Source organism: Anopheles marshallii, chromosome 2 (genome assembly GCF_943734725.1).
Source record: "Anopheles marshallii chromosome 2, idAnoMarsDA_429_01, whole genome shotgun sequence".
In the NCBI taxonomy this organism is placed as follows: Eukaryota; Metazoa; Arthropoda; class Insecta; order Diptera; family Culicidae; genus Anopheles; species Anopheles marshallii.
The window spans coordinates 67,175,332-67,187,663 of NC_071326.1; the positions used below are offsets into that span (position 1 = coordinate 67,175,332).

The following is a 12,332-nucleotide window of genomic DNA, read 5'->3' on the forward strand; positions in this document are numbered from 1 at the left end:
GAACCCAAGCATTCGTGTGTTGACAACTGGGCCAGGCCAGGAGATAAATTATGGGTAGCAGTTAACAGTTGGTTGCGTGAAGTTGGAATACCCATTTTCCACCTGATGGTTTGATTTCGATCATCGCGTCAACCGGGGAAAGGGAAAACTGATCCCGAACGGGATCCATATATTTATAGGCCGCTCGTTCGCGGTATCCTGTCGTGATTGTGTGAAAGTGGAAAAACAAAAGGGGTAAAGCACTCGCGTCGCAACGGCCCAACAAGGAAAGCTTGCCTGTGAAAGAGTTATACCATCGCCGGAGAAGCTAACGCAAAAACAAACAAACTCCCGGCTTGGAACGAGCCCGTCACGCACATTTATCGAGTGCGTGCCAGTTTGATGGTGTGATTATTTATTCAATCCTACAACCGACGAACGCCATCCTTACGGCATCCGCCAGCATTGGATGGGCATTCGGCAAGAAAGCATTTAGCGAGTGACAAACGTACCGCCAGAAAGGCGAGCAAAACAAAAAATCCTCGCTTCTCCATTTTGCAAGATTTATGGGGCCCCACCGTGGACGACCGTGTGGCAAATCGGATCTAACACCAGGCGCGGAAAAAAAACGAACCGACAAATGACCGAAAACCGCTCATAACTTTTTTGCTTTGCTTCGCCCGTTTTCCTATAAAACGCTCACCACCCGAACGGATAACTACCGAGGTGATGAAAAAGACACCAGCGCATGGCCGGCATGGCGGCAGAATGGCAATTGATTCGAGTTTCCGGTCGCGTGACGTTACCATTTATCATCTTCCATTCCACTTTGCTATAACGGCGCTACGCACCGAACGCATCACCGGATCCTATCGATCCGTTTGGTGGCGACTTTTTTCCCTGCGGACTTCCGGTTTGCTGCTACGAGTGCCTGCAGTTTGGCCGCGTAGCACTTTATTATGCTACGTCATTGGGGGGAATTTTTCGCATACACACTCATCCACAACAAGAAAAACACAAATTGTGACAGAAACGGCTCAGACTCCGGCACAGAACGAAACGATTATACCGGCAACACCCCAAGGGGTCTTGGCGGTTGTGGCGATTGGGAGATGAATTGCGCTACCGCATCGTATCCTTTCGGGCACGTTCGCGCCATACCTATATTCAAATGCACTCATTGCTGAGGACGAGACGAACCCTTCTTGGTATCGTTCGATTGTTATTCGGTTTTTTTCTCTGCGCAGTGAAACCAGTTTTCCTCCAGTGGTACCGTGGCCTCCAGGCCAAACCGTACGGGGTGGCTGGATGATTTGTAGATTTTTTGTTGTGTTCCGTTCCCGGCCAGTTCCGTCGACATTGTTGTCACCGTTGGACATTCATTGCCGGGTACAAATTGGCACCCTTTCCGACGCTGTTCCGCTGCACCGAACACCGTGAAGTGTTCGAGAACCGCCCGAAGCGTCATCATCAGGAAGTGATTTTCTTTTCACAAACGGCCAGCATCTAAAACGGTGGCCGGAACATCGCTCCGGGAGTGAAAAAAAAGAGTTTATTTGCGACGTTTTGGTACCGTTCTGGGTGCAGCTTTACAATGACGGAACGATTAACCTGGGTGTTTGAACCGGATCATAAATGTCGTGCGTACGATTTTAATGTACTGCAACATTGCGTTTTAAATGAAGGGGATCGATTGTGAATTGTTTGCATTAAAAATTGATGAATAAATGCTATTTCAAAGTGAGAATTTTCGGAGAGATTATCAATACTTCAGGACATCAAGTATTACAATAGACAGGGAAGGCAAGGAGCTAGTTTGATCTATACGTTTCATAAGACTTCTGGAGATTGTATTGAGGTGGTTCAATGCTATCCGTCCAGATTCTTCACAAAACCAAATAAATTTTCTATTTGGTAGCATTCGTGGCCATATCCTGAGAAGTTGAGTCGATCGTAATTGAGAGATCTTGGTAAAGTTAGTAATCTTCAAAAAAAAAACGCTCAACTTCAAACAATACATCTCCTGCTTTGAACTCTTGGCCTTATGCAAGCCAAAAGAGCACAATCTCCTACTCGTGATACTTCTAGCAATAGTAATCTCTAGAATCAAAACTTAGATAAAGTTAAAAATTGTACAGAACCTACTAAAACTCCACAAGAATGTCGTCATCGTCGTGCTTCAACCATCTGGCCCTCTTTGTCAGCTTATATTACTAGACCCGTTTACTCGTAAAACAAGAATTCTAATAAGCGAACCCTCGCTAACCAGTACGGGTTTCAGTTGCTCTGCTTTCAGGCAATCGCTGATGGGACAGCGAAGCTCAGACGGTGACAAGCTCAGTCCGAGCTCCGTCAGCTCCTCGCGCGGTCCAGCTGGTTTGGACCACCGAACGAATAGCATATCAGCGCTGGACGATGACGACAAGCTGCTGGACGTGGTGGGACCACCGCAAAGCCCACTGCTCTCGCTCAGCCAGCATCATGCGTCAGGTTAGTATCCCTCGGACATTCCAAACCCGAGCAACTTCACATGACGCAACTCAGCGCCAAAACGGCTGATGAAAAGTTCACAAAGAATGTTTGACAAATATCGTTTCTTTCTTTTTAATCTATTTTTTTTTCCTACAACTGCCATACACTTCTGCAGGATGGTTTAACTTCGAAGACGTGCAGCGTGCGGAGGAAGCGATGCGAAGGCGACTCCAGTCGGACGAGAACGAGCGGGACGGCAGCGACTCGAACTGCTCGGACAGCGTGTCAGGAAGCACAGGTGCCTTTCGTCCGACCTCGGGCAGCCCGAAGGAGTCGTCCAGCAGTGCCGGAACGTCCTACCCCTCGCCCAACATCTCCGTCGGGCCACCGATTCACCCGCCACCTCACCTGCTGCCCTATCTCTACCCGCACGGTCTTTACCCACCGCCACACCTGTCCCTGCTGCACAATCCGGCTGCTGCGGCTGCCATGAACCCGAGCCTGCTGTTCAACGCTCAGCTCGCGCTTGCCGCCCAACATCCGGCCTTCTTCGGGCACTACTCGGGCCACTCGCCCACCTCGCCACTCCACGGCCTGAAGGGCCACCGGTTCTCGCCGTACAGCTTACCGTCTGGGCTCGGGTCGGCATTCGACGCGGTAACGCCCGGATCCAACTCGGCCGGTGCCCGCAGCCTCAGCAGCAGTCCACATCCGCGCGCTGCCTCCAACTCACCCCCTACCAGACCCATCTCCGTCTCACCAACTCCAACCCAACATCCGACCTCGCCAACGACGGCGGACGCGAATGCTGCCGCCAATATGCCAACGGCTCCGAACAGCAGCATAGCACCACCGCCGCCCCCACCACCACCACCACCACCTTCTTCACAACCTTCCGCACCGACGGCACAACCACCTTCCGCCGCTTCCCTCATGTCGCCTGCTTCGGCTGGACCACCGCCGTCACTAGGACCTCCGCCCCCGTCCTCCAACTCACCGTCGGAGCTGAAAAGCATCGAGAAGATGGTAAACGGGCTGGAGGTGAAGCACAACATCAACGGCAGTACGGTAACCGTCGACAGCAATGGAGCGAAAAGCCACCATCTTGCGCACGATCAGTGACGTATGGTGAGCGGCGAGTACCATCCCACTTCCGGGCTGTATGATCGGGGCGTACCGATCGAGAGCGGTGTTGGTGTTGGGATCGGAGGTCCCAATCTCGACCAGGGTATGTGACAGTTAGCAATCGGTCCCGGCGATGCGCTCCACTACGGCTCAATGTCGTAGTGCACACGTGAGCACACCGGGCGGACCTTTGTGTACATAGCACACACTATTTTAGGCTCTTTTAGTCGGAAGAGAACCGATGGCCTCCTCAGCCACGGCACAGAACGTGCAGTGTTCCGCAGCGTGTGTTCCGTGTCGCTCTTAGTACCCCCATGCACTTCTTTTGCACCACCGGCCACCATACATTGCTTGTCTTGTTTCTGTTTTCTTTGAATAACGCCGAACGCGTTTGTCACAACTTACCAAAGAACATCACTGCTATGAGGGAGACTCTCGGGGTCTGTGAGTGAGGCAGGTAGGCCCAGGGAGAAGTAAGCGTCGTTTTTGAATATTTCCAACCATTTTCACCACACATAAAAAAGCAACGTTCAATTGAGTAGGGGTATGCCAACACTAAAAAAATCACACAATTACTCACACACTCGTGAACGTGAAATCCCTAAAGATGCAACATTTTAAAGTAACGAAATTATGCCACCACTAAAGGAAGTCCCAATCCCACGTGGTGATGGAACAAAAAAAATCACCGAATCAATTAGGATATAAACGCAATATGGAACAAACGAGTTCATCATTATTACAGTTTCGCCTCTCACCAAGCACACGCAAACCACGCTACAAGGATAATGTAATAAATCGCGTAGAGCAAACATGTACCGATAACTGGAACGGTGGAAAACAGAATAGATTGTAAATGTTGTACATATGGAAGTAAAGGAAAACAGAAGAACCGATATAATTAGCTTATTATAAACGAAACAAGAACAAGAAAAAAAACATCCAACTCTAAAAAAAAGAACACATCGGCATGTGAAAATGAAAACGAAGGATCTATGGGAAAAAAAAGAAAAATGACACATTCAAACGGAATATCAACTAGACAGCAGACAAAGGAAAGCAATACGAAACTAGGCGAGTGGTAAGGCACAAGCAAAGAGGCTTGCAGATTTTGCTCGTTTCCACATTCTCTAAATCGCTTCGAGTTCGGATGATTGGGCACCGAAAGTTTCCTACCGCTCTGCTCCGTTCGGGACACTCGGGTCGACACACGCGTGAGCCGAGCTATTTAATTTGTTCGTTTAAAACACAAAACCCCAACCCCCACACCAAGCGCACTCAAAGTGTAAGCGTAACCAGTTTGACAAACTATTCAGCAACTGCGAGCTATTCAGTAATTTTACACTAGTTAGAACAGTCGACTCGTCTCGCCTAAAAGTTTAAGACGGTTTTATGTTTAAATTATTCGCTGCAAAAACAAGGCAAATAAAAATAGTGCATCGCAAAGCAGAGAAGGACATTATTTATTTTCGCAAATAATTGTTGCTTTCCTTTCGTATTTTCGGCCAGCCCTTTGAACTGTTCCTCGCCTAGATGTTTTTTTTCTACCTAACAATAAAGTAAAAATAACGCACGATACAGTTTTGTTTTCTTCTTTTGTTGATTGTTGTTCTATTTTACTGCATTAGTCTGTTCAGCAACGAAACAGATGAGGTTAGCTGTTCCGAGGCCTCATCCGATCTTACCATGAACGCGTTCTACTCGCCACAGTGTGGTGTGGTGCACGTTGGCTGACAAGTGTGATAATTTATTGATTTACAATACCTTTGCTGATCGAATCATTCAAGTTAAATCCTCCCCCCCTTCAAGTTAAATCCTCGCCACCCATGGCTCCACCCTTCGGTAGGAGATTGTAGCGTCAAGAATAGCAAAAGCAGAGCTTAGTAGAAATGTAGACAAAACGGTGTTAGGTTTATCGCTCGGCTAGCTCCCATTATCCTTTTAATTCGTTTATACGCATTTGCTTTTGCGGGTTTGTTTTAATGTGTTAACACCCTTGGCAAAAAAAAAAACAAAACAACAAAACAAATAGCAAAGTAAACTGGCATAATCCATTGGTTCCTAGGGAAGAAAAATGGCCGCAATGGAACGATGTACATACAAGCGACACAAAAATCAAGCTGCTGCAACTGCAACTGTTTTATGTTTTAATTTACCCCGACGCAATAACAACACTACATTAGGGCATGGCTTTAATGGTAACATGGTATCAAGAAGAAGTCATACAAAGTTAGAAACACAAGTAGAGGGTAAAGAAAACGGGGGGAAACAAGTAAATTGAAAACAACAAACAATACACACAAATGTAAAGGAATGCAGATATCGATACAATGCTCTGCCAGTCCCATACTGTAACATAAAAAGAAAAACGAAACAAAAAAAAAGAATGACAAAAATACACATTAACAAAAAAAAAACACGCATTTAGTGGAATTCTTTGTCTGCGGTAAGACTAACTAACCTGCCCAGTGATGGTTAAATTTGATAGTTTGTAATGGACAGACTCGTGTGTGCGTGTGTGTACAACACAAACACATAAAAACCCGGGAGCAGCAGTGGAAATTTGTTAAAAGATAAAGCGAAAAGTTGAGTATCGAAAAGTAAAGCAAAAAGAAAAACATAGAAACTAAAGGCAAACAAAGGCAAAAGTCAAAACAGAAACAGTGTGTGCAAGTAAAACCAACAACTAGAACATCATACAAGAACACAAGGAAAACAAAAAAAACTACACAACCTTAGACTATTTTTGTAAGTCGTAAAAGAGCAATAATTGAAGGAGTTACGAAAGGAGCGGAAGTTAAATATATGAAACTACAAACTGCAAAAAAAAAAGAAGAAACACAAAACAAAACACAAAAAACTATTTTAAGAAATAAAAATTCAAAATATTACAAAATAGAAAAAAAAACTAAAACTTACGTACGAGTTTGTTTTCTTTTTAAAATTAATGTTTAAGGAAACCATTTTTTAAAGCATTCGAAACAAAGGTACATTTCTATTAGAAAAACCTGTACTCAACCCCATTGCGGTCTTAAGGTGCGTGAACACGATACGATTGCTTGCTGTTGAACATGTACTATAAAATCAAGCACCATTCGTATCGTCTAAGCAAGCCTTTTGTATCTCTTACTGAAGTTCTCACTTGTAGACGCGTGCATAGATCTGCATAGATCGCACAAAAGGATGTAGCCCATGCTAATAAATCACTTGCATACGCGCACCTACTTCTTCCACACACACACACACACCGAACGTCGACGGTCAACAATCAGAGTGAGGTGCATAAAAAATGTCATACAACGACGCTTGGACAAATTAAATGGAGATCACCTCACCTCACCTTTCTTTCCGTTTTTTTTTCTTCCATCATCATCCTCCACGGCACATCATCAGCATTCACATCGGCGACAGCGATCGTGATTACTTCGAGAGTCGATTATTCTTGTACGACCGTAGCCCTAGCCGCGTAGCTTGATGGCTCATTTGCGTTGCTCGTTAGCGGTGAGTTATTACATTCCTGTCCGCTCCCATTGTGGCTAGATAGTAGATAACGCACATGCAAACGGCTTTTAGTTTCATTTAAGAGGTGACTGTCATTGACAATACAATGCGTCATGGACGTAATGCAACGAAATATTACCTTATTCTAACTGCGCTACCCGAATCGGCTTGATGATGGGCTATTAAGTGGCATCATCTGTGTTGGAATGCCTATTTGTAAATATTTTTCTACTTTTAATTTGTTACAGTACAAAATAAAAAGGTAAAGCAAATTATTAAGTTTGTCACATACCTTTCCACGGTGACATCAATCAGCCATATTACATTCCACTACTGGTACTCCTCCTGCTTCGACAACGATTTGCATAAAGAACGTAACACATGCTATTGCAGCGAATGCATTTGGTCCAACAATCCTCTCTCTGCCTTTAAAGGAGACAACTAAAACACCCACCACATGGCAAACACCACGGCGGATGAAAACCGGTTTCGAACTATATCTCTTTTCTCGTCACCCATTATGCGTCCACCTTTGCCAAGAGCCTTGACAAAATGCGCCAAACCGTTAACGGAATTAGGCACGATTTATCATCCGTCTTCCGGCATCGGCGTCCGCGATGCATATGGCGCACCGTCGTGTTTTGCTTCCGCTGGTAGCGATAGGATGTGAGCGGATGTGAACTGTGAACATCTCCAAAGATCTTCGACCCGCCAACGAAATAACGCTCGATCCAATCAAGATGTGAGACCGCAGATAAGTGTTCGAGAGATCGTGAGTAGGTCAGCAGGACTGTTTCCGTGGGCCGGAAGAGTGTGTTATTTCTCGACATACCATCCGAATTTTGCAGACGATCCCATCTTCAAGGGCAAGGACACCCGCTAGACATCATACCAACCAGCTGACTTCATTTCGACTTCCGAATTCCTTAACACCTCTATCGTTCTAACGTTCGTTTGCGGAAGGTGTAGATTGCTTATTGCAGAACATATTCGACTCTTTCCGGTGCTCGATGTTCTCCAGCTGTTTCTATTATTACCACAGAACAACTACGCCAATCGATCGTTTTGGAAATAAATTCCTAGCTTGTGAAATTTGCCAACTGTTGTATCAATTTCAATCAAAATCATTTAAATCCAATTTTCACATTATCGCAAATAATACTGAAAAGTCCAACTGTCAAAAGAAACAAAAAAAATCTCAAATCCTACAAACAGCCTACTTAGACCAGCTCAGTATAACCGCACGCCGAACAAATTTACACTACCCCGTTGCGTGCCTGCCGGAGGTTTAGCGCCGAAACAAACTGACAACTGCCAAACTTGCCTCATTTAATTGGATCAAACAATTAACTTCACGAAAAGGCAAACCAATTGCTCGCAACTCCCGACCTCACGACAGGACACCAAATAGATGGCACATTTGTGTTCCTTTACCCATTCCAAACCTCCCCCCAAAAAAAGGTGAATCGCTGGTAAAAACTTTTCCGATGGCACTTCCCTGCCACCGTTGAGCAAACAATACGGTGGAGGCCAAAAAGTAAGTCATATAAATCTTACTTATAATGGTCTTATTGTGTCCTTTTTTTTTGTTGCTGCCCGCCTGTCAACGAGCGGTGCACATATTTCGGGAAATCATTTTCATGCTGGCTGCTCCTTCATTTTCGGTTTGTTTCACACTGGATGGCATGTGGGAGGAATAGAATCTTTTTTTTTACAGTTTTCCAACAGCAAAAAAGTCCCTTCCCAACAAAGGGTAGTAGGTGAACTTGTCGGGAATGAAGGAACGAACTAGTTAAAAGCCAATACAGCGAATCTAGCCGGCGTGGAAGTTATCGATAAACCGTTGTGTTTGCGGTGTGGGTTGCGGGCATGATTGGAATAAAACCCGGCAAAGGGTTCAATATTTTTCACCGACAAACGAAAAATCTTTCCTCCCCCCCCCCCCCCCCAAAAGCCTATGTTTACATGCGATGCGCGACTAGCACTAGCACTGTTTTGCCACGCAAACCTCGGACGGCTTCAAACATCGATCGGTTCGGTTCATTTTGCGATAACAATCTCTCTCCTGGATGTTTGCCTTGTGTCACTCGCGCTGAAGTTTGTCAATTTAAAGCGCTTCGATTTCTTTCTTTTGTCTCCCACTTCCCACTGCCGGGAGCGAACAGTGCAAGTACGTAAGCTCGCGTTAGGGCCAGAAAAAAAAGGTGTAGGTTTGATTCGCCTTTCGGCCCTTGTTACTACTATATACTTACCGCTCGGCGCGCTCTGCGATGTGGGTGTTGCCTAGGTTGGGTCGGGCGCGCAGTTTTATCGTTCCATTGTGAGACAACCAGTTGTGCATATATCTGTTCGGTGTTCAACGCTAGCTTTCAACAGTTACACCCACAATAAACGCGATCAGGGAAATGCTCAAAGCTAGAAGGCAACAATTCTGCTTAGTAATTTCTGTTATTTTAACATTATTTATTTCTTGTTAGAAAAAAGTTTCCTCAAATTATTCGTATCTCTATTACGAAAAACATGAATTTGACATTTAACTGTCAAAAGACAAATCCAATGGTAACTACTGTTCAAACTATGCTAGTACACTGTTATACTACCAACTAAAATAATAGACTAAAAAAAAAAAAAAAACAAAGACTTGGAAAAAGGTATCAATAAATGTTTTGGCACTTTTTAAGACACTCTATTATGTTATTTATCATTCAACTGTCAAAAAGACAAATCCAAGAGTAACTGTTATACATCATACACTGGTAAACTGTTATACTACGAACTAAAACATTATCGTATTGGGGAAATGACATTTCAAACTAATATTTGCGTAAAACAAATATGAATTATACTGTCATACTGATGTGGTGTTCGTGAAGTACCCCTGCCAGCTTCTTCACCTGCACCACCGGTAGCTCGGTGTCAACCAAATGATCGCACCGTTGATTTAGCTCTCACTCCCCAATCGGAACATATTAAACGACGACAAAACCGGCGACACACAAAAAGAACAATCTCAACATCCCACGCGAAAAGTCCAGCAGCAACGGAAACAGGCGGGAGGTTTTGATTTTCCATTACAGATTTATGGTTGTTTATTCATTATAACTGTGGCAACTAACTGCGGCCTGGAGGGCTGTTTTCGGGCGCTACTCTTGGTTAAGGCACCTCTGCACCGTTCCCCTTTATAGCACCACATGACAGAAACAACTGCTTAATGTAATTTAAGAAATCAACCCTTTACTATCCGCACCTTAGTCCGCGTTTCTCCCACCGAAGGCTACAGCACTTTACCCAACGCCGGGAACGAAGAAAATCATCGGGAAAGTGGGGCTGTTCCTTTCGCGTGATTGCAATCGGTCGTGGCGTAGGCGACATTTTAGGTCCGATTTTCCGGGGCCTCGACGTCTATGACAACTGTTTGGGGCCTCTGGTAGCCGTTCGGCGAGCAGTGCCGCATTTCATTATCGAAACGGAAAACCATTGTTTAATGAGACGCTAGCCCGGGCGAGAAACAAATGAACGGACTGTCTTCGGTAAAGACGCTGGTTTTGTGTTCCGGCGACCGGTCCCAACAACGCATCACAATGAAATATTTATTGTTCGAACCCGCTCCGGCAGGGCGGCAACCGTTCTCGTGCACCGAGTGACATTAGAGCTGGAGCGCGTCCGTAACTAAGCTAATTGGTAATTCAAGTCAATTCCCTTCCCGCGCTACCCGGCTGCTACTGCGTGATTCGTTTCGATCGATCCATCCTCACGGGTGGACTGCTGAATAGAAGGCACCAGGCCTTAGGAAGAACAGTAGCACGACGGTGGTGGATACCGTACCTGCGATCATAAATTATGTTCTTTGCGGCTTTACAATTGAACTCGCACAGAAACGATGAGTTGACGGGGCAGCATTTAATGGTCACCGATAAAGCTATTGATGGATGGGAGTTGGAGTTGGGTTGGAGCTTTTTCGGTGCCAGTGGTGATTGCGAAACGATGTCTTTGTCACGACCGGCGACCAAAAACGGTAGCTTTGGTCTCGATCCATGATCACACAGGAGGCACTGCTTACTTATGAATGCGATAAGACACAACTAGACCGTTTCCCATCGAACTAGGATCTTGGTTTGTACTACTAAACCTAACCTGGATGCAGAACAAAGATATTCGTTTGATTGCTAATTTCTGAATGATTAATGTCTAACAATGCATGTTCCAGATGACATATCTTTATTGTTCACCTTAGAGAAATTCTGAAGATTAAAGAGCCAAAAGACTACACAATCTTAAATGTATGTGGTCGAAGTGATTATTCTGAACTACTGAACTGAAATTAGTGATTTTTTAGCAAATTTCTCAATATATGCCAGCACATAAAATCGATTAGTACTCACGCCCATGACTTCACTCTACGCCCAGTGCACCTTTTATATCGTTCACACCCGTTTGCGTGCGCTTCCGGTGTGTGGGTGTGTGCTTGTACTGCTTCAAACGAGCAATTATGCTTCAAAACTTCCAAAATCACCCAAATTCGATCCACGTACCACCGTTGTTTGCCCTTAATGAGCGAATTCTTGCACTCAACCGCACACCGGGCGCCGAACCGAATATTGACACCCGGGCGCGGAAATTGAATCGATCAAGCGAAGCCTGCCAATTGCCTTCCTTACCTCGGGGAAAATTGTCCCGGGTGAGCTTTTCCGCACGCTGAGGGTAACTCATTAACACCGAACCGTAAATACCGTTCCGTGTCGGGGCATCAAAGCGCCGTGCGAAATGATTCTGTTTGTGCGTTTATTTCCCACACGCTCGTGAGGTGTCAGTGAAAAGGAAATAGCGACGCCAGAAGAAAATAGGCACAGGTGGCAAGCAGGTTGATAGTGACCTCGGGAAAATTGTCCCTAATCGTTTGGACGATCGTTCATGCGGTTGTTCATGCACCTGCACGCTATCAACAAATTCAGTAGCAATTCGAAGCGACGCATTCCAGCTGTTAATTGATTATATCAATGGATTCATCCACTCCTGGTTAGGTAATTTGTTCTTTTTGGACCACCTTCACGAGTCTCAAGCAGACATGTACACAACACCGCATTACTTCATCAATGCGACGGTTGAGAAATGTATTCCTCTTCTCAACACCCAACATTTTGTCACTCGCCCAATGTTCAACTCAAGCAAAGCAGGCCGCCTCGCAATTGATGATGGCAAACGGTTCGGGTGCGATAAAAGCTCCCGACACCGACACCCGTGTGCTGCTTAGTATG

General features: G+C 45.3%; 1 protein-coding gene across 1 annotated transcript in view; it reads left to right on the top strand.

Moving 5' to 3' along the window:
- The window catches only part of LOC128709154 (optomotor-blind protein), a 108,373-nt gene extending 104,800 nt beyond the window's left edge, over positions 1 to 3,573 (top strand). The window contains exons 7-8 of the mRNA XM_053804139.1: positions 2,249 to 2,469; positions 2,627 to 3,573. Coding sequence (XP_053660114.1) covers positions 2,249 to 2,469; positions 2,627 to 3,573 — 1,168 coding nt within the window. The remainder of the gene's footprint in view (positions 1 to 2,248; positions 2,470 to 2,626) is intronic.
- The last annotated feature ends 8,759 nt before the right edge of the window (positions 3,574 to 12,332 follow it).